Source organism: Eschscholzia californica, unplaced genomic scaffold, assembly GCF_041429995.1.
Source record: "Eschscholzia californica isolate CP2 unplaced genomic scaffold, dmEscCali1.0.p SCAF_2, whole genome shotgun sequence".
Taxonomy (NCBI): Eukaryota; Viridiplantae; Streptophyta; class Magnoliopsida; order Ranunculales; family Papaveraceae; genus Eschscholzia; species Eschscholzia californica.
This window is the reverse complement of record NW_028238309.1, coordinates 37420792-37443795: the sequence shown is the minus strand read 5'-3', so window position 1 is coordinate 37443795 and position 23004 is coordinate 37420792. Positions and strand designations below refer to the sequence as shown.

The following is a 23004-nucleotide window of genomic DNA, read 5'->3' as shown; positions in this document are numbered from 1 at the left end:
TCCCAGTACAAAAATGTCTAATACATAACCAAATGGCTAGTACATAGAACAATTCCCAGTACAGAAGAAAATTCCCCATACAAAAGTGTCTAGTACAATGGCTAGTACATAAAACAATTCTCGGTACACATGAAAATTCTCAGTACAAAAGTGTAGCACATAACCAAATGGCTGGTACATAAAACAATTCCCGATACATAAGAAAACTCTCAATACAAAACTGTCTCGTACATAACCAAATGGCTAGTACATAAAATAATTTTCGATAAACAAGAAAATTCCCGGTACACAAGAAAATTCTCAGTACAAAAGTGTCATGTACACAAAAAAATGTACAGTACATAACCTCTTATTTTAAAAAATGTACAATACAAAAAATCTAAACAAATGCCCAAAATATAAGGAGATAGAGTTATAGAGAAAAAAAAATAGTTAAGGAAAGAAAAAATATTTTTAGATAGAGAAAATGTAAAATAAAATGAAAGTATTTGGGAAAATAAAGTATTTGATTCAAAAGGTAAAAACTCCAGAGAGAATAATGATAAAGAGGGAAGGAAAATCTCGAGATAAGTCTAAAATTTGAAAGTAAAATCTATCCAGAAAAAACTTTAAGATTTAAAAAAAAAACTACCGCAAAAGAGATAAATTAGGGAGAGAGATAAATGAGGAGAAAAATCTGGACTGATAAAGTAGTTATAGAAAGAGAAAATTTAGTAGAGAGATAATTTATGAGAGAAAAATAAAATAGTTAGAGAGAGAATCTGTGAGAGAGAAATAAGGAGGAGAGAGAAATAAAATTGAGAAGAGATAAAGGAAAGAAAGGACACATGTCACGTTTGAATTAAAAGGACGTGGGTGAGTACGGGATTGCCTGAATGGCATTTCTTTTAATTTTGTGAAAAATGAGGCCTAAACTAAACTCCTGACCCCCTCCTGACAGGCTGGACCTGCTTCTTATTGCTTGTCTGCAGTGGAGCGGGTCCCTATTTTGTCCTAGGGATTGGGCGTTTTGCCCAACCCCTCTATATATTAGGGGCGCATACCTTTTCTTGGTGCTTCTCTGCCATTTTTATCTCAGCCCCGAACAGGACCCACCCGTTAGTGCCCAACTCCAGCCATAGCCCATTTCACTTGCCCCCTACTATCTTCTCAACCTTCGCCGGAACCAACTGACTTGTTGTGGATACACAAGGGCCTAGCTACTAGTCGGGACTGCAACGGGACCAGTCAGATTTAATCGATTAACTTAATATATATATATATATATATATATAATTACATATAAAATTATATGTAATTATACATACATATAAAGAGACTTCTACATGTGTAATATTGTAATGTAAATACAGAAAATAAAGATAGTATTTGTTTACCTTCACTATAGTTTGAAGTTCCCGCAAAATACTCGACCGGTAGAAATGTTTGTTCCTGAAAAACTCAAACATATAAAAACATAATTCTCGACGAAATTAATTTAAAGCGAAATACTAATATTATAGTCAGAAATCAAATTTCAAATAAACCTAATAAAAGTAGTTCATATTCATAGTCATTCAATCCGCAGTCAGAATTCATCATAATGCCGAATGAAAATGAAAGCAAAAGAAAACGACGCTAAATAACTCAATCTAAAGTTGCAATGTGGGACCCATCCACTTCAATATCAGCATCGGTATCTTCATCAACAAGTTCCATCGGAGGACGTGATGTAGGAGTAGTTGAAGAACTAGAAGCCATTTGACTTCTCGTTCTTCGTCGCTCTATACTCGTAACTCCTTGCGCCTCCCGAACATCTTCCCATCTAAGATCATCACCCCTATTGACGAAATCTTGTAGTTCTTCATCAGTTGGAATAATCCATTCATCATTTTCTTCTACCTCCCTCAAAATAATTGGATCAATTGAATCATCTCTTGTCGGTCCACACACATTGTTTCTAGCTATATTTCGAATCTTTAACTTCATACTGTATTGGATGTAGACAACATCATTCAATTTACTTTGCATCAAGCAATTCCTCTTCTTTGAATGCACCTGAAAAAAATAAAAGACACAAGTATAAAAGAAGTATTTAACTTATTACTTAATGGGTAAAAATAAGATGGATTAAAGTGTAAGTTACATGATCAAATGCACTCCAATTGCGCTCACATGGTGAAGCACTACATGTCTGACTTAAAAATCTTTTAGCAAATGTTTGAAGGTAAGGTAGTCCCTTTCTATATTGTGTCCACCATTTATCTACATTTCGTTGACAAAAGAAAACAACCATAAGATCGCCAAAAAAGTGAATAAATGTAACATTTGAAAAATACTTACGCAGTAAATATTTGCTGATTCCTTTCCTCGCAAACTCATGTCCCAACGATCCAGTTGCACTCTTATAGTGAAACATCTCATTATTCATTTGCTCGAAAGCATGCTCATCAGACACCAATTTACTCATTGCAAGAAAAACTTGATTCGTAACCGCATCAGTCTCAACCACTTCCCAACCCTTTCCATAGTAAATCGAGGGATTCAAATAATAACCAGATGCATGTAAAGGATGATGAAATTGATCCGTCCATCGGTTATCAATAATTTCCCAAACTTTGGCTCGTGTCATGTTGTCACTGCCAAGATTCTTCTTAATTTGGTCCTTTGCTATAACCATTGCTTCATATATGTATCCCATACTTGGTTTTTCTTCAGTGTCCACCAATCTTACCACATCAACTAGTGGTGCCAACACTTGAGACGCGAACTGCACATTATCCCAAAAGCTATTTTTAGCCACTATCATTGCACATCTATTACCATCAGCCTTTTTAGCAAAATCAGATTGTGTCCATTGATCTGACACAAACAACATTTGTAAATGACCCTTGTTCTTATGAATACTCTTGATTGTGTAGAAAGCAGTAACAAATCTAGTCACGCAAGATCGGTGCAACTCTTTCCCACCAGTAAACCTCCTCATCAAGTTTAAAACTCTACCATGGTTATACATGTACGTTGTAACGACTTTAGACTCACTTAAAACACAATTGATCTTCGGCAATTTATCACCAATATCTTGCAACATTAAGTTGACACAATGTGCCGCACAAGGAGTCCAAAACATATTAGGATGTTGTTCCATTAAGATCTTGCCTGCAGCCTTAAAATTTGAACCGTTGTCGGTAATAAACTACATAACAAAAAAAAAGTACTTAGTTTAGTAATTGATGTAAGGAGAATGCAAAAATAAATGAAAATTAACATATATACCTGAACAACATTCTCCTCGCCTACATTTTCAATAACTTCATTGATCATGCCTACAATGAGCATGTTGGACACGTCTCTTGTTAGAGACTAAGGGTGGCCCACATTCCTAATTTCCCTCTATCTTGGCTTTGACCAATTTACTGATTTGAATTCAGTAAATGCTTGCTTACGTGGGTATTAGGAATATTTGGGAGATAAAGTTGGTTACAATAACCAACCCACTACCCCCTTCTTCGATGGAAAAGAAGTGGGAGTAGTTTCATAACTGAAGGTCCCTAACCCCTCCTATATTAATGCTTGTGTCTCTCCATCATAAACACAACAACAAACTTACGGAGAGGATTGGGGTTAGAAGAACTTCAGTATTCTGTGATTATCTTTGGATTCCAGTTTATCACTTAATCAACAATGGCTGAAGGTATGTAACTTCCGCACTATTAGAATTTAATTTTCTATCATTTGGTATCAGAGCCTTCCTTTGGCTTTGTTGGTTAGTTTTTAAGGATGATCAATTATTTGTTAAGATATCTAAACTATGTGATTTAATCTCATCTTCAGGAAGTTTAGGTATAAATATTAGTTGATATTTTATGTGAAACAAATCTCGTTCCATTTGAGATATGTATTATTGTTAAAAGTTAAATTGGGATTGATTAAACTTTTTTCACCGTATACAAACTTGATATGAATTCGGTTGGGATTTTGAATTTTTTCTTTGATCCCTCTATATTGAATAGATTGTTTCATATTTTATCTCTTTACTGTTATTAGATTAGATAGTAATATTCTGACCTAGTAAAGAGAAATATTAGGAATCAAATTTGGTTGAGATCATGTGATGTATAATCGGTTCCTACTTATTAGGTAAATATAGGTATTGATATTCAACCAAAATTTCCGTTTAAATTATATCTGAAAGAAAATTCGTCTGGGATTTAACTGTTCAATTTATTTGACTCGGTTACTGTTTAGTAATTTTTGAATTTTCTATAAATAAAAGATTTGTTTAAACTAAATCTTATTTGATTTCTCATAAAGATATTTTGGGTTCAAAATTAGTTTGAAACTATTCTGTTTATGGTTCGGTTGAGAATTGAAGAGTTAATTATCTCATCTCTGTACGAACTAGTTGAATAACCATTGAAGGATAACTGTAGAGGTTATATATATAAATTTCAAAACAAACTCCAAAGAATGAGAAACATAACTACTGTTTGTTTATTTCATTATTTTTTTCTCTCTCTATACGGTTTGACTAAAGGAGAAAATATGGGAATTAAAGTAACAAATTCATATGTTACTTTTCTCTCTCTAACAAATCTGATCTAGATTGAGAAACTCCAATCATACTCATACTGTTACTCACTGTTCATATACCGTCACAAATCCATACTAGTAATGTAAATGCAATTTGGTACCTCTAGTTTGGTAGGTTACCTTCTTGTTTCCATGTGACATGATAATTTATGGAGATATTTTGTCTCTGGAATCTATTTAAATTGATCAGGGACTTGTGAAGTTTTTTATTAATGAAAATATTATGTATTAGAACTAAATGAATGGGAACCAAGAGAAAATACAGTAAGTATGATTTAAGTACCCCGTGCATATAGTCTATTGTTGTATTTGTATGCAATTATTCATGGTGCCACAATTTATTATGTGTTGTTTCTCTCTCTTGATGTACATAATATGAAGGTGGACCTTAAATGCATGGGTATGATGATTTATTCATGATAATGGAAGAAGTCATTTATTTTGGACATTACATATTTTTTTAGAGTAGCCATAGCATCTAGAAATATGTAGATGTGCGATAATAAAATGTTTTTATTTTATCGCATCAAGTTAAAATGACATTCCAATTGCAATGTAATTTTTGATAAATAATTATTTTGCCCCACAAGGAGATAATTATTTTATAAAATTATATTGGAATAAGATAGTAAAATAAAATATCAAATGTGAATTTTCTATGCCCACAGGTATGAAAATTTTACGGGTTTGATATTTTATTTATACTAGTCTTATTAATAAAGTATAGTAAATTCTTATGCGGTTGTAGCCTCTGCCCACAGGAAGGTTAGAATTTACTACTAAATTGACATTAGTTGATTTAGAATAAAGATAAATATTTCATAGCTTGAATGTTTCTTTTGCAGCTATTTCTACTGCTTTTATGAATGATACTTCTCGTATTCCTATTTTATGTGGTGATAATTTCTCGGATTGGAAAGACAGTGTTCTCTTCACTTTGGGGTGTATGGACTTGGATTTGGCGCTTCGTGTGGATGCACCACCCGTCCCCACGGAATCAAGTACGCCTCAGGAAAGGTTGGACTATGAGCGGTGGGAGCGATCTAATCGCCTAAGTTTGATGCTCATTAAGTCCCGCGTGAATAAGAGTATTCGGGGTTCAATACCTGATTGCCCTCACGCAAAAGACTTTCTCAAAGCGGTTGAGGAACAATTTGTTCGCTCAGATAAGGCACAAGCCAGCACCCTAATGAAGAGACTTTCAGACAAAACTTTTGACTATTCTAAAGGAGTGCGTGAGCACATTATGGGGATGAGGGACATTGCTGCTCAGCTGAAACCCTTAAAGTTGAGATTCCTGAGTCATTTTTAAGTTCATTTGGTACTTAACTCTCTTCCTAAGGAATATGGGCCTTTCAAAATCTCCTACAACACACATAAGGAAAATTGGTCAATGAATGAACTTCTGACCATGTGTGTTCAAGAGGAAGAGAGGATGAAACATGAGAAACTTGAAAGTGCCCATTTTGTTTCTCATGCTAAAGGAAGTACCAAGAAGGGCAAACGTGTCAAGAATGTGCAGAACAAAGAAACTATGTCATTAAAGCATCATGGCAAACGGGTCAAATGTTTCTTCTGCAGAAAGGCTGGACACGAAAAGAAAGATTGCCTCAAGTATAAGAACTGGCTCGAAAAGAAAGGTAATCTCATATCTTGTGTATGTCATGAATCGTTTTTTGTTGATGCCCCAACTAATACTTGGTGGATTGACTCCGGTTCTACGATTCATATTGTTAATACCATGCAGGGCTTTCTGGACCTAAGGAAGCCGAAAGGAAATGAGGTTGGCATCTATTCCAGAAACCGGATGCGGTCTCAAGTCGAAGCTGTGGGGACTTTTAGATTAATTTTGAAAACTGGCTTTGTTTTAGATTTAAACAATGTTTTCTATGTTCCATCTTTTTCTAGAAACTTGATTTCTGTTTCAAAACTTGCGGATGTTGATTATGAATTTTTATTTAAGAAACCATGTTTTCGTATTTTGAAAAATAATTTTTCTGTTGGTGGTGGAACTTTAATTGATGGTTTGTACAAAATTGATCTAGACCCCACTTTCGAGCATAATTATTTAAATATGCATGCGGATATTGGTATTAAACGTAATAGGATCGATGAGAACTCCTTTACTTTATGGCACAGGAGATTAGGTCATATCTCCATTGAGCGTGTAAAGAGATTAGTGAAAGATGGAGTTTTAAAAACTCTTGATTTTACTGATTTTGGTACTTGTGTGGACTGCATAAAGGCAAAGCAGACAAACAAGACCTCTAAGGGTGCCAAAAGGAGCTCTCAGATCCTCGAGATCATACACACTGACATATGTGGACCTTTTCCTACCCCATGTCTCAACGGTCAGAGATATTTTATCTTCTTCATTGACGACCATACAAGATTCATGTACCTTTATCTTCTGTTTGATAAGGCTGAAGCTTTTGATGCTTTCAAAAGTTTTAAAGTAGAAGTAGAGAAACAAAAGGACATGAAAATAAAGATTGTAAGGTCTGATAGAGGCGGGGAGTACTATGGAAGGTACACAGAAAATGGTCAGATGCCTGGTCCATTTGCTAAGTTCCTTGATGAGGAAGGCATTGTTGCTCAATATACAATGCCTGGCACACCACAACAAAATGGTGTAGCCGAAAGGAGGAACCGAACTCTTATGGACATGGTGAGGAGCATGATTAGTAACACTAATCTTCCTTTATCCTTATGGAGTGAAGCCTTGAAAACCGCAATGTACATCTTAAACAGAGTTCCATCTAAGGTCGTTCCTAAGACACCATTTGAATTATGGAACGGATGGAAACCGAGTTTAAGTCATTTACACATATGGGGTTGTCCTGCAGAAGTGAGAATTTACAATCCTCACATAAAGAAGTTAGATCCAAGGACAACCAGTGGGTATTTCATTGGCTATGCAGTTAACTCTAAGGGATTTAGATTTTATTGTCCTTCACATTCCCAAAGAATAGTTGAGGCTAGAAATGCTAAGTTCTTTGAGGATTTTGATTCAAGTGGGAGTGATTTTCCTCGTCAGATAGAATTTGAGGAAACACGAGAGGAACCTGAGTTGCCTGTGGATACTAGAGATTTGGTCATTGTGCGAAGAAGTCAACCTGACATAATTGCACAACAACCAACTTTAGAGCAACCGGTTCATGAAGAACAAGTCCCACAAGAACCTGTTCCACAAATTGAGCATGAAGATGTGGTTCTAAGGAGATCCTCAAGAACAAGAAAACCAGCCATTTCTAGCGATTATCTGGTATATCTCCAAGAGTCTGATTTTGACATTGGGCCTAAACGTGACCCAAATTCATTTTCAGAAGCCATAAATGGAGAAAAATCTGCACTTTGGTATGATGCCATGAAGGAAGAGATGGAATCTATGGCTAAAAATCAAGTCTGGGATCTCGTTGAGTTACCGAAAGGGTCTAAGGCCATTGGCTGTAGATGGGTTTATAAAACCAAAAGAGACTCTTCCGGAAACGTCGAACGATATAAAGCTAGACTTGTAGCTAAAGGTTACACTCAAAAGGAAGGCATAGACTACCATGAAACCTTCTCTCCGGTTTCTAAGAAGGATTCATTGCGAATTATTATGGCTTTAGTAGCTCATTTCGATCTAGAGCTACACCAAATGGACGTTAAGACAGCATTCCTTAATGGTCATTTGGGAGAGGAGGTATACATGGTTCAACCCGAGGGTTTTCGTGACGAAAACGATCACCATTTAGTTTGCAAGCTCAGGAAGTCTATTTATGGACTAAAACAGGCATCCCGCCAATGGTATTTAAAGTTTCACAATGTTATAACCTCTTTTGGTTTTACAGAAAACATTGTCGATCAATGTATATACCTTAAGGTCAGTGGGAGCAAATACATATTTTTAGTCCTATATGTAGATGATATTTTACTTGCAATTAGTGATTTGGGATTGCTACATGAGACTAAGGAATTTCTTTCTCAGAATTTTGAGATGAAGGATTTAGGTGAAGCCTCTTATGTCATAGGCATAGAGATTCACAGAGATAGATCTAAAAGATCCTTAGGATTATCTCAGAAAGCCTACATCGAAAGAATTTTGGAAAGATTCAGGATGCATAACTGTGCATCACTTGTAGCGCCAATCGCTAAAGGGGAAAAATTGACTTTAAGTCAATGTCCACAGAATGCATTGAAACAGGGGGAGATGAAAGACATTCCATATGCATCAGCAGTAGGCAGCCTTTTATATGCACAGGTCTGCACAAGACCTGATCTTGCTTTCGTGGTGGGACTGCTAGGAAGATACCAAAGCAATCCCGGGAAAGAACATTGGAAGGCTGTGAAAAGAGTTATGAGATATCTGCAAGGAACTAAGGACTACAGACTGACCTACGGATATACTGACCATCTGGAGCTGGTTGGATATTCGGATTCAGATTTTGCGGGATGCGTGGATTCAAGAGAATCTACTTCAGGATATATCTTTCTTCTTGCTGGAGGAGCTATATCTTGGAGAAGTACCAAACAGACCATCCTAGCAACATCTACTATGGAGGCAGAGTTCATTGCATGCTATGAAGCAATGACACAAGCAATATGGTTGGGAAACTTTGTTTCAGGTCTCAAAATTGTCGATACTATAGAGAGACCATTAAAGATCCTTTGTGATAATTCTGCTGCGGTTTTCTTCTCTAAAAACAATAAGAGTGGAAGCAGAAGTAAGCATATCGACATAAAGTACCTTCTTGTCAGAGATAAAGTTAAGGAACATGTGGTGGCTATTGAGCATATCAGTACTAAGTTAATGATTGCGGATCCCATGACTAAGGCGTTGCCGGCACAAGTGTTCTTAGATCATGTGGAGCGTATGGGTCTTTGTTAACTTATGTAATGCTTGACATGTACTTTCTTTGACTACTTAAGGTGTTTGGTTATTTTGAATAAATAGTTTTATTCGTGCACATAAAGAATAACCATCTTATATCCATTGTGATATTAATAGAGGACCTGAGTAATTTTGTCAGAAATTACTCATTCGGTAGTTATGCTCATCAAGTGCTTAGTTAGAGAGCATAATGCATTGTAATACATGGAAGGAAGCATTCACTTATCAGAATGTGACCGCTATGATTCGTGTGATATGTTCTTTAATTAAGAATGAGTGATATCCCAATCTAAGTGTTTGTTTGTCCATACAGTCCATCACCCATGTACTTATGAAATATAGCATGTGGGCCAAGTGGGAGAATGTTGGATACGTCTCTTGTTAGAGACTAAGGGTGGCCCACATTCCTAATTTCCCTCTATCTTGGCTTTGACCAATTTACTGATTTGAATTCAGTAAATGCTTGCTTACGTGGGTATTAGGAATATTTGGGAGATAAAGTTGGTTACAATAACCAACCCACTACCCCCTTCTTCGATGGAAAAGAAGTGGGAGTAGTTTCATAACTGAAGGTCCCTAACCCCTCCTATATTAATGCTTGTGTCTCTCCATCATAAACACAACAACAAACTTACGGAGAGGATTGGGGTTAGAAGAACTTCAGTATTCTGTGATTATCTTTGGATTCCAGTTTATCACTTAATCAACAATGGCTGAAGGTATGTAACTTCCGCACTATTAGAATTTAATTTTCTATCATTGCATCCTTAATGTATTCAGATGCATCGATAGACTTTAGAAATACTGTTCCTTGCTCACAACTAACTAAGAAGTTAATCAAACATCTTCCTTTTCCATCAGTCCAAAAATCAGACATTATAGAACATCCATAAGACTTCGAGTGTGGTCGAAAGGATTCAATGAAGTCATCTGTTTCCTTCAAAATCTCCTTAAACAAGGTTGTTCTCACATGGTAGGGAGATGGTGCTGGCAACCCTCTTCCATACTCTCCAACAGAATTTAAAAATCTTTGGAAACTTTCACCTTCACAAGCATTGAAAGGTAATCCTTTCTCGATTGCCCAACGAGCATAATCCTTCCAAGCTCGGTGCTTTAATCCAATTTTAATCGGATTATTCTGCTTCAATGTACTTTGCTTCATTTTTTGTAGTCCGGACTAAAGACAGTATCCAAAAGACCTCTAACATTACTTGATCGCTTCAGACTTCTTCCACTAGAACCACCAACTACCTCAGGTTGCTTAGATTTAGTTCTTTCATCTTCAATCTCTTGACACTCAATGTCTTCTTGTTCAATATCGCCACTTACCAAAAGATCATGATCTTGAATTATACTACTAACTCTAGCCTTCTCCAATCTTTTCTTTGTTACCTCAGTCATGCCTTTTTTAACTGCTTTCTTTATCTCTTCAGTAACCTTGCCACATCCCTTCACATTCCTTTTTCTATGAGCAAGATGCTCTTTCAATCTATAAACGCCTCCGGACATCTTATTGTTACATAGTTTGCACCAAACTAAATTCAAATTATTAGCATCCCGACATTCTCCCCATTCCCATGCCATATCTCCCGATTTCCTTACCAAAGCAGGAGCACTCGAAGCACCAGAACCAATAGAGTCCATCGATGGAAACTAAGAAAAATACCTAAATAACAAAAAGAAACAAAGAGAGCAAAATCAGTCCATAAACCTATTTTATATCAACTATAAACATTATTTATACATTAGAAATACAAAACAATAAAGAATATCAACCAATTATAGAAGTTAAAGAACAAAATTAGTCCATAAACTTATATTATATCAATTATAGACATGATTTATACATTAGAAATACAAACCTACAAAGAAAATCAACTAATTATAGAAGTTAGAGTCTTAGAGAACAAAAAATCATAATTATAGAAGTTAAAGAGCAAAATTAATTAGTTCATAAACCATAAACCTTATATAGAATATCAACTAACTATAGAAGTTAGAGAGCAAAATCAACCCATGAACATATATTATATCAAATATAGAAGCTAGAGAACAAAATTAGTCCATAAACCCTAAACCCTATAAAGAATATCAACTAACTATAAAAGTTAGAGAGCAAAATCAACCCCTAAACCTATATTATATCATTTATAAACATAATTCAACCATTAGATACACAACACAACTAATTATATATGTTAGAGAGCAAAAAAAAAAATAGAGAATTAAAGATGAAAAACAAGTATTAAGTTGTTTAGAGAGAGAAAAAGAAGAAAAACTACTTCTAGAGAGAGAAACTTACTTGGATGGATTGAATGGAGGTTGTGGAGCTTCCAATTTGTAGAAGTTCAAAGATTTAGCAAGAAGTAGTAGAGAGAGAGAGAGGGGGGCGGCTGGATTTGGTAACAAATTAAAACCCTAAGTTTTTAACTTGGGTTAAAAAAAAAAAAACGTACCTGCTCTTTGGCCGAGTTAGTCGCCGCCTAGTCGGCTTCCAGGAGCCGGCTAACTCGGCTGCTGAAATCGACTAGGACTCCGAGTCCTAGTCGATCGGCAGCTTGCCGAGTAGTGATGAGACATGAAAATGTCCCATCTAAATCTCTTAAATCGGGTTAGTTAGTCCATTTCGAGTAATTACTCTCATGAATTACTTGTTTCTCTTGTCAGGTGTCTTCTATGGAATTGAGTGCGAAAAAACGGTTAAAATCGGGAGATTGACACATTAGGGGCATTTCGGTAATTTGGTGTTAATGGTGCACTGGTATTTTGGGAAATAGTGATACTCGGATGAAACTAGAGGTCAAGACGAACTCGTGGGTGAAAACGGGAGTCAAATCGGAGTCCGAACGAGTAAGTTGGGGCAAGTCAAAGTTTGGTCCAAATTAGGTTTACCAAAGGTCAGCTTAGATTTCTCATTGACACGTGGCACGTGCAAGAGGATTGCATCTGACGGCGCAAGTGAAAGTCAGGCTATGCCGGGACGTTTTCGGTATATTTTCTGGACGCTGACCTGGTGTAACCAAGCGCATGATAGTGTGGGTGCATCTCTGTCGCGCCAATTAGATCTGACGGCTGCCGAATGGTGAAACAGATCCTGTGATGCTGGGCATATGATACAACTTCTTAAGATACCCCACACCACACTATATCTTCACTCTATCCAGCACGCATCATGGTATTGGATTGGGTCCCGCGTTAGTGGAAGATGAAATTGACCGGTGCTATATCCTCCCATATCTACTACTATTAAGGGCTATATATATTCTCCCATATCTACTATTATTAAGGAAACAAGAGTATTATGTGATATTTGATTATTCAAATTTCTTTCTTTACAACCAAAGGAACCAGTACAAAGAGAAAGTTTCTTTCTTTGAAACAGAGCCGAGAAGGAATGAAACGACTGGATATGAGACGGCGTTTGATTGGAAGATTTTCTTTCCTGTTAACACAGTAGAGAGAGATTTTAAGCTTGGGATTTGCATATTTTATAGAGAAAGAAAGAAGATTTTAAAAGAGGAATTAGAAGAGGATATTTGAATTCTTATAGACAAAGATTAAAGAGAGAGAGTGAGTTGTAATGGAGATATTTCGAAAATGGAAGGGGAGAGAGCTGTGATTGATTAAAGAAAATATCTTTTGCCTTATGAGTTGGTATTATAAAAGTGGATTGAAGAGACAGGGAATAACATCTCATCTTGGAGGGGGTCATCTCCTCTCTTAGCTCCACTAACAGAAAAATCAGAGAGAGAGAGAGAAGAAGAAGAATAGGGATAGACTCAGGGCTAAGAGAGAAACAAACAGAGAACCATATACTTGAACTTCTCTATCATCTCTTATTTCGATTTGTTATTTTTTCTGTAATTTTACTTTTTTTTGTGAGAGAAAAGAGTAAGTATAGAGAAAGATATTGTAGAGAGAGATTAAACAGAGAAGTTCAAAAGCAATTCAGAGAACATCATCTATCTTGTTTTTTTTTCTTCTTCAATTTTCTGGTTTTCACACTTTTAGTGAGAGAAAGAGAAAAAACAGAGAGAGAGAAAGAATTGTAGACATAGAAGTTATTTTCCTATTTCTTATTATCATGTTTGTTGCCTTTCAATTGGGTTGGTATTCATTAAATTGAAATTGAGTAACAGTAGAGAGAGAGAGAAAAAAAAATTCTGAGGAAGAAGAAGACCCTGTTTGGTTACAAAGTGTTGGTGGAAAATTATTTTCCTCTGTTGCTGGAAAATCATTTTCTCAGAGGGTGCGTTTGGTTGCTAAAGGAAAATCAGTGAGAAAAGTTCTGTTCCTCCTTATTTCTCTTTTATTCTTTCATACTCATCTTTTTCATTATGAATTGCTAGCTCTCCTCCTAGGAGTTTAGGATGAAACACATTTTCGAGCTTTTAGAGACACAAGTGTATTTGGTTAATTCTCTCGATCATGCTTCAAAATCCAAGTTGTTTTAATTAGTTAAATTGATTTTCTTTTCATTGTCTATGCTTTTGGATTTGATGCATCATACTTAGGTTAAATCATTTGATGATGTATACTTATTAATTGATAGATAATAGTTTAGAGATCTCTTTTTCAAAACGAAACAATTATATTATAGTTCATCGGTTTTACACGAAAATATCTCCCGGAATCAAGATAGTTCATTATCTGAAATTCTGAGTTATAAAAATAGAGAGTTAGTCGGTTGATTTCGTGTAGTTGAAAGTGATTTTACGTGGTAGATTCCAAAACCCCTAGACTTCTCCCCCCATTTGAGTTCATCTTTTTATTTGTTTTAATATTTTATATGTTTTATTTTAATACCAAAACCAAAATCAAAACATTTGAAAAATCTTATTACTTCCTAGTTTTGGAATAGGTTTCACTTAGTCTCTGAGGAACGAACCGGTCTTACCGGAATTTATTACAACTTGACACCCGTGCACTTGCGGGTGTAGACCTATTTAGGGTAACCTTTTAGGCCCATCAAGTTTTTGGCGCCGCTGCCGGGGACTATGTTTTAAATTTGTTCTAATCTTGGAAAGTTTTTATTTTTTGTAAGTTTTGATTTTTGGCCACTTTGACTTGCTTCTCTATTTTTGGTGTGTAGGGCATTAAGGAGCGAAAGAGAAGGCGCAAACAAGGAGGAGGAGTCGAAAGAAGAAATTTACAGTTTTATTTATTTTTTATTTTTGGTGAGAGAGAGACTTTAGACTTTCTAGTTTTTATTTTTGGATTAAAGTTTTGACCCTAAATTAGAGGGCTTATAAATTGTAACCGAAAATCAAACGAAGCCTCGGGTTCGGACACTTAAGGGAAGAGTGGCCCGGGTCGTCATCAAAGGTCATCGCCCGTCTTGAACGGGAGGTAATTTCTCTGACCACCCACGAATCCCCTGTAAGTGGGTCCTGGTATGTGTTTTGTGTGCCTCATTGATTTGACGAACTGCTTAGTTTAATCGTCTTTAGTAAGGGCACAAACCCCATTACAAGATAGGAGTCGGATTTCATCACCGATCTCTTGCCCATTTAGGAAACAACGTTGCGAATCCCAAACCTCACTTAAATTAAAATCTGGTTTAGACATTGGCCTTAGGGTATCGTGCTCATAAGATCTTTGAAACAATTCAAGGACTTAATTTTTATTTGGGCATTCCTCAAAGGAAAAAGTCACTCAATTCTTTAAAAGGTCACCTCGAGAAGAGGAAACGTTACCGAAGGTTGGACGGCTATCACAACGTTCATCGTTGGTCGTCTCCAAGAATTGTTTGACCGTATTACTTTGACGGAGTAACCCTCATAACAATTATAGTTCAGGCTTTGTTACAATATAGGAGTTGTCTAGACTTTTAAGTGGAATTGACCAACCTGTCAGTCGTCTAGATTTTGTTTAGGTTGCTTGGTTGAGTCAGCTTGATTGTGGTTGTTTTCCTTCTAGGGTCTTAGTAGTGATTCCTCGGTTTTCGATTAAAAAAAAAAAAAAAAAAAAAAAAAAAAAAAAAAAAAATTGATGAGAAATGGATAGATCGTGGTCCCAACATAATGACAGAAGGGACGAGAGTTCTTCAAATCTACCATGGTGGTATTTAGCAAATGGGCAGAATAGTAGTAGTCATCCTAGAGACAATGTGCATAATGATGGTCGTAGGGATTATTATCAACCTCAAGAGGGTTATGAACCATATTATAGATATCCTGACAGATCATCTTACATGCATTATAGTAGAGAGTCTTATGCTCCAAATGTGTCCCAACCTCAATGGGAAAACATTGAAACTAATGACTCTTACATGCATTATAACGAAGAATTTAATGCTTCACACGTATCTCAACCTCAATGGGATAACGGTGAAATTATTGATCCTTCATCTTCAGCATCACCTTCGTTGGCCGAAACTATGAGTATGTTAAAGAAGGTTCATGAAGAGTCTATGAGTGCACTAAGGAGGATTAGTGGAGAGTCTTATGCTCCACACGTGTCTCAACCTCAATGGGATAACGGTGAAACTATTGACTCTCCATCTTTAGGATCATCTTCATTGACCCAAACTGTTAGTGATCTTCAAAAGAGTACTTTCGAGTTTTGTCAGACTTTAGAAGAAAAGACTGACAATATCTGTAGACCTCTACAAGAAATAACAACCAGTATTATAGAAGAAGATCACCATGAGAATGTAGAGTACGGTCCACAGTGTCCTGTGTACTATGATGACGAGGATACAATTTTAGAGGAGTATAGTTCTCCCGACAACATCGTTATTGAGACTAAAATCTCAGAAACGATGGAGCCCGATATTGAGATATCCTCTCATTGTATCGAACTTGAAATCCATTCAGACCATAATGAAGAGTTCACTAGAGTTGAAGATGATTTGAAGTCGTTTGACTCAACTGAGGATGATGAATCATGGTTGACCAATTTGCTAAATGAGAGGATTGACTCGCCTGATTTAGGCGAAGATTTAGAATTCTTCAAGGACCCTGATTACATCATGATAAAAGAGATTACAGAAGGTTTATCTGAACCAATTTCTAAGGATTATGAGTCTGATAGTAGGGTTTCTCCATTGAAGGAACCCGAAGTACCTCTTTTAGAGAACCTTAGTTTAAGTCCGGGTGTCATTGATAGTCCTCTAGATTACTTTGCATTTTGTCCCTCAAAACCATGTGTAGATTTTGAAGCACTCACTCCCTCTGTCGATCATCCATATGAAGACCCATTCTATCCGGTCTGTACTCTCTCTAGTGCGGTGCCAAACTTAACGACCTTATTGTCGTCTAAGTTTGGGGATTGCCCTTCTTTCTTGATAGTCTCACTTACACTATCACTGAATTATTTAAGTGTGACACTATCGTCCCCTGAAAACTTTGTGTTTTGGGTAGACCCACAGATGTATCGATTATTGGTTTATAGTTAGTTACACTTTTGTAATCCAGTAGGTATAATTCTTTCTATTTTTCAAGTTATCTGTTTCGTCTGGCTGAAGACGTTAAACTTAGCGCTTTCTGGGAGGCAACCCACGCTTAGGACTTCCGAATCAGGTAATATCTTTCCCTTCACCCTGTTATGTTCGGTTTAAGTTTGGGGATAGGGGAATGAATTTTTGCGAAGTCCTTATTTCAAAAACTCAAAAGGGTTAAAAATTTTTCAAATTTTAAAATTATTTGGATTGAAAATGTGAGTCTAGTTGTTTTTGCTTGTTAATGGTTATAGAGTCTAGTTGGTCTTACTATCCATTTGCAAAAGGTTTGTCCATGAATTTCGAGTCTTGAAGTTGTCTGTGCGCTAGCCATGTGAGTGTTAGATAGGTGAAGAGTTGACTTTTCTGAGAGAACTTAAACGATCATTAGTGGAGACTTAACCTATGTGAGATTCTGAGCCTTTCTTGTTGTTTTGAGTGATCTCTTCTGAGCTAATTCCGAGTAGAGTGAAGAGCTACTCAACCTCGCAATATTGAAAGAAGAACTCATTTGATCTCTTGAGTTCAAATTTTACATTCACTGGGGATTTCATCAGGAAGCGAACCTTTCTCTTGTAGTCTGGAAACTTGAAAACAGTGTCAACTAGAGGAAGATAGGAACCTCATCATTTAGAACCCTGAGAATAAGGCATGAAGCAAAATGAAGAGAATTATACCCAAGGAAAGAATAATGTCAAGAAAGTTCTTTGTGTATTTGAGTTTGATTACCAGAAAAGTACTATGAAAAAAAAAAAAAAGAGAAAAAAAAAAAAGGAAATAGAAAAGGAAAAAAAAAAAAGTGTTTGTTTAGTTGTTTTTGTTTATCCCTTGAAGTAGTTCTTGAATATTTGAAGACGTCGAGTTCTCAGGAATCTAGTCACATCCTCATTAGAGCCTATTGACTTCTAGGAAGCACTCTTAGATAGTTGATCAGATGAGAAGAGTTGGTAAGCTTCCCCATCCCGTATTAGTGGTTGTTTCCTTCCTAAGAGATCAGTCGTTCACGAAAAAAAATTTTATTATAGTCCGTCTTTTTCATGTGTTGAGTTTTCCTTTCATATTCATACTCACACATCGAGTGAACCATTTCTGAGTGACTTTAATTTTTGAGTGTATGACTGTGATGCAAAAGTCGAGGCGAAATGTATTGAGAAAGTGATCGAGGTCTTGTCTGTTCGGAACTGAAATGATGCTCATATTGGCTGGTCACCTGCACTTCGGGTCTTGATTACTAGTGAAGGAATTTTTAGCATTTGTATGGTTTGGTCGACTTAGATTTCATTTCTATTAACTTTCGAAAATGTACCGGATAAACATTTTTAGTCCATATCATATTTAGACTCTTCTGGATTTTTGAGATTTTTGAATTTTGTGGGTAGATTCACTGCAAACCCTCACGAGACAAAACTCGTCCTCTTGGGTAACCTAGAGGTTTAACGGCTAGTTGCACGGGCTATGTGCAATCGTGATTCCCTACGAAAGTGGTGAAGTGGGTTTAGTTTTATTCTCTGTTTTGCTCGAGGACTAGCAAAATCTAAGTTTGGGGATGTTTGATGAGACATGAAAATGTCCCATCTGAATCTCTTAAATCGGGTTAGTTAGTCCATTTCGAGTAATTACTCTCATGAATTACTTGTTTCTCTTGTCAGGTGTCTTCTATGGAATTGAGTGCGAAAAAACGGTTAAAATCGGGAGATTGACACATTAGGGGCATTTCGGTAATTTGGTGTTAATGGTGCACTGGTATTTTGGAAAATAGTGATACTCGGATGAAACTAGAGGTCAAGACGAACTCGTGGGTGAAAACGGGAGTCAAATCGGAGTCCGAACGAGTAAGTTGGGGCAAGTCAAAGTTTGGTCCAAATTAGGTTTACCAAAGGTCAGCTTAGATTTCTCATTGACACGTGGCGCGTGCAAGAGGATTGCATCTGACGGCGCAAGTGAAAGTCAGGCTATGCCGGGACGTTTTCGGTATATTTTCTGGACGCTGACCTGGTGTAACCAAGCGCATGATAGTGTGGGTGCATCTCTGTCGCGCCAATTAGATCTGACGGCTGCCGAATGGTGAAACAGATCCTGTGATGCTGGGCATATGATACAACTTCTTAAGATACCCCACACCACACTATATCTTCACTCTATCCAGCACGCATCATGGTATTGGATTGGGTCCCGCGTTAGTGGAAGATGAAATTGACCGGTGCTATATCCTCCCATATCTACTACTATTAAGGGCTATATATATTCTCCCATATCTACTATTATTAAGGAAACAAGAGTATTATGTGATATTTGATTATTCAAATTTCTTTCTTTACAACCAAAGGAACCAGTACAAAGAGAAAGTTTCTTTCTTTGAAACAGAGCCGAGAAGGAATGAAACGACTGGATATGAGACGGCGTTTGATTGGAAGATTTTCTTTCCTGTTAACACAGTAGAGAGAGATTTTAAGCTTGGGATTTGCATATTTTATAGAGAAAGAAAGAAGATTTTAAAAGAGGAATTAGAAGAGGATATTTGAATTCTTATAGACAAAGATTAAAGAGAGAGAGTGAGTTGTAATGGAGATATTTCGAAAATGGAAGGGGAGAGAGCTGTGATTGATTAAAGAAAATATCTTTTGCCTTATGAGTTGGTATTATAAAAGTGGATTGAAGAGACAGGGAATAACATCTCATCTTGGAGGGGGTCATCTCCTCTCTTAGCTCCACTAACAGAAAAATCAGAGAGAGAGAGAGAAGAAGAAGAATAGGGATAGACTCAGGGCTAAGAGAGAAACAAACAGAGAACCATATACTTGAACTTCTCTATCATCTCTTATTTCGATTTGTTATTTTTTCTGTAATTTTACTTTTTTTTGTGAGAGAAAAGAGTAAGTATAGAGAAAGATATTGTAGAGAGAGATTAAACAGAGAAGTTCAAAAGCAATTCAGAGAACATCATCTATCTTGTTTTTTTTTCTTCTTCAATTTTCTGGTTTTCACACTTTTAGTGAGAGAAAGAGAAAAAACAGAGAGAGAGAAAGAATTGTAGACATAGAAGTTATTTTCCTATTTCTTATTATCATGTTTGTTGCCTTTCAATTGGGTTGGTATTCATTAAATTGAAATTGAGTAACAGTAGAGAGAGAGAGAAAAAAAAATTCTGAGGAAGAAGAAGACCCTGTTTGGTTACAAAGTGTTGGTGGAAAATTATTTTCCTCTGTTGCTGGAAAATCATTTTCTCAGAGGGTGCGTTTGGTTGCTAAAGGAAAATCAGTGAGAAAAGTTCTGTTCCTCCTTATTTCTCTTTTATTCTTTCATACTCATCTTTTTCATTATGAATTGCTAGCTCTCCTCCTAGGAGTTTAGGATGAAACACATTTTCGAGCTTTTAGAGACACAAGTGTATTTGGTTAATTCTCTCGATCATGCTTCAAAATCCAAGTTGTTTTAATTAGTTAAATTGATTTTCTTTTCATTGTCTATGCTTTTGGATTTGATGCATCATACTTAGGTTAAATCATTTGATGATGTATACTTATTAATTGATAGATAATAGTTTAGAGATCTCTTTTTCAAAACGAAACAATTATATTATAGTTCATCGGTTTTACACGAAAATATCTCCCGGAATCAAGATAGTTCATTATCTGAAATTCTGAGTTATAAAAATAGAGAGTTAGTCGGTTGATTTCGTGTAGTTGAAAGTGATTTTATGTGGTAGATTCCAAAACCCCTAGACTTCTCCCCCCATTTGAGTTCATCTTTTTATTTGTTTTAATATTTTATATGTTTTATTTTAATACCAAAACCAAAATCAAAACATTTGAAAAATCTTATTACTTCCTAGTTTTGGAATAGGTTTCACTTAGTCTCTGAGGAACGAACCGGTCTTACCGGAATTTATTACAACTTGACACCCGTGCACTTGCGGGTGTAGACCTATTTAGGGTAACCTTTTAGGCCCATCAAGTTTTTGGCGCCGCTGCCGGGGACTATGTTTTAAATTTGTTCTAATCTTGGAAAGTTTTTATTTTTTGTAAGTTTTGATTTTTGGCCACTTTGACTTGCTTCTCTATTTTTGGTGTGTAGGGCATTAAGGAGCGAAAGAGAAGGCGCAAACAAGGAGGAGGAGTCGAAAGAAGAAATTTACAGTTTTATTTATTTTTTATTTTTGGTGAGAGAGAGACTTTAGACTTTCTAGTTTTTATTTTTGGATTAAAGTTTTGACCCTAAATTAGAGGGCTTATAAATTGTAACCGAAAATCAAACGAAGCCTCGGGTTCGGACACTTAAGGGAAGAGTGGCCCGGGTCGTCATCAAAGGTCATCGCCCGTCTTGAACGGGAGGTAATTTCTCTGACCACCCACGAATCCCCTGTAAGTGGGTCCTGGTATGTGTTTTGTGTGCCTCATTGATTTGACGAACTGCTTAGTTTAATCGTCTTTAGTAAGGGCACAAACCCCATTACAAGATAGGAGTCGGATTTCATCACCGATCTCTTGCCCATTTAGGAAACAACGTTGCGAATCCCAAACCTCACTTAAATTAAAATCTGGTTTAGACATTGGCCTTAGGGTATCGTGCTCATAGGATCTTTGAAACAATTCAAGGACTTAATTTTTATTTGGGCATTCCTCAAAGGAAAAAGTCACTCAATTCTTTAAAAGGTCACCTCGAGAAGAGGAAACGTTACCGAAGGTTGGACGGCTATCACAACGTTCATCGTTGGTCGTCTCCAAGAATTGTTTGACCGTATTACTTTGACGGAGTAACCCTCATAACAATTATAGTTCAGGCTTTGTTACAATATAGGAGTTGTCTAGACTTTTAAGTGGAATTGACCAACCTGTCAGTCGTCTAGATTTTGTTTAGGTTGCTTGGTTGAGTCAGCTTGATTGTGGTTGTTTTCCTTCTAGGGTCTTAGTAGTGATTCCTCGGTTTTCGATTAAAAAAAAAAAAAAAAAAAAAAAAAAAAAAAAAAAAAATTGATGAGAAATGGATAGATCGTGGTCCCAACATAATGACAGAAGGGACGAGAGTTCTTCAAATCTACCATGGTGGTATTTAGCAAATGGGCAGAATAGTAGTAGTCATCCTAGAGACAATGTGCATAATGATGGTCGTAGGGATTATTATCAACCTCAAGAGGGTTATGAACCATATTATAGATATCCTGACAGATCATCTTACATGCATTATAGTAGAGAGTCTTATGCTCCAAATGTGTCCCAACCTCAATGGGAAAACATTGAAACTAATGACTCTTACATGCATTATAACGAAGAATTTAATGCTTCACACGTATCTCAACCTCAATGGGATAACGGTGAAATTATTGATCCTTCATCTTCAGCATCACCTTCGTTGGCCGAAACTATGAGTATGTTAAAGAAGGTTCATGAAGAGTCTATGAGTGCACTAAGGAGGATTAGTGGAGAGTCTTATGCTCCACACGTGTCTCAACCTCAATGGGATAACGGTGAAACTATTGACTCTCCATCTTTAGGATCATCTTCATTGACCCAAACTGTTAGTGATCTTCAAAAGAGTACTTTCGAGTTTTGTCAGACTTTAGAAGAAAAGACTGACAATATCTGTAGACCTCTACAAGAAATAACAACCAGTATTATAGAAGAAGATCACCATGAGAATGTAGAGTACGGTCCACAGTGTCCTGTGTACTATGATGACGAGGATACAATTTTAGAGGAGTATAGTTCTCCCGACAACATCGTTATTGAGACTAAAATCTCAGAAACGATGGAGCCCGATATTGAGATATCCTCTCATTGTATCGAACTTGAAATCCATTCAGACCATAATGAAGAGTTCACTAGAGTTGAAGATGATTTGAAGTCGTTTGACTCAACTGAGGATGATGAATCATGGTTGACCAATTTGCTAAATGAGAGGATTGACTCGCCTGATTTAGGCGAAGATTTAGAATTCTTCAAGGACCCTGATTACATCATGATAAAAGAGATTACAGAAGGTTTATCTGAATCAATTTCTAAGGATTATGAGTCTGATAGTAGGGTTTCTCCATTGAAGGAACCCGAAGTACCTCTTTTAGAGAACCTTAGTTTAAGTCCGGGTGTCATTGATAGTCCTCTAGATTACTTTGCATTTTGTC

The 23004-nt window shown here is 36.4% G+C and overlaps 1 protein-coding gene across 1 annotated transcript; it reads right to left on the bottom strand.

The window, feature by feature from the left end:
• Nucleotides 1–1626: 1626 nt before the first annotated feature.
• LOC147557687 (uncharacterized) lies at nt 1627–10607 on the bottom strand. The gene is made up of 5 exons (XM_086658919.1): nt 10209–10607; nt 7694–7754; nt 3256–3305; nt 2126–3175; nt 1627–2037 (listed from the first exon to the last, which is right to left on the bottom strand). The coding sequence occupies exons 1-5, from the start codon at nt 10605–10607 to the stop codon at nt 1627–1629; spliced, it is 1971 nt and encodes a 656-aa protein (XP_086515045.1).
• Between the last annotated feature and the right edge of the window lie 12397 nt (nt 10608–23004).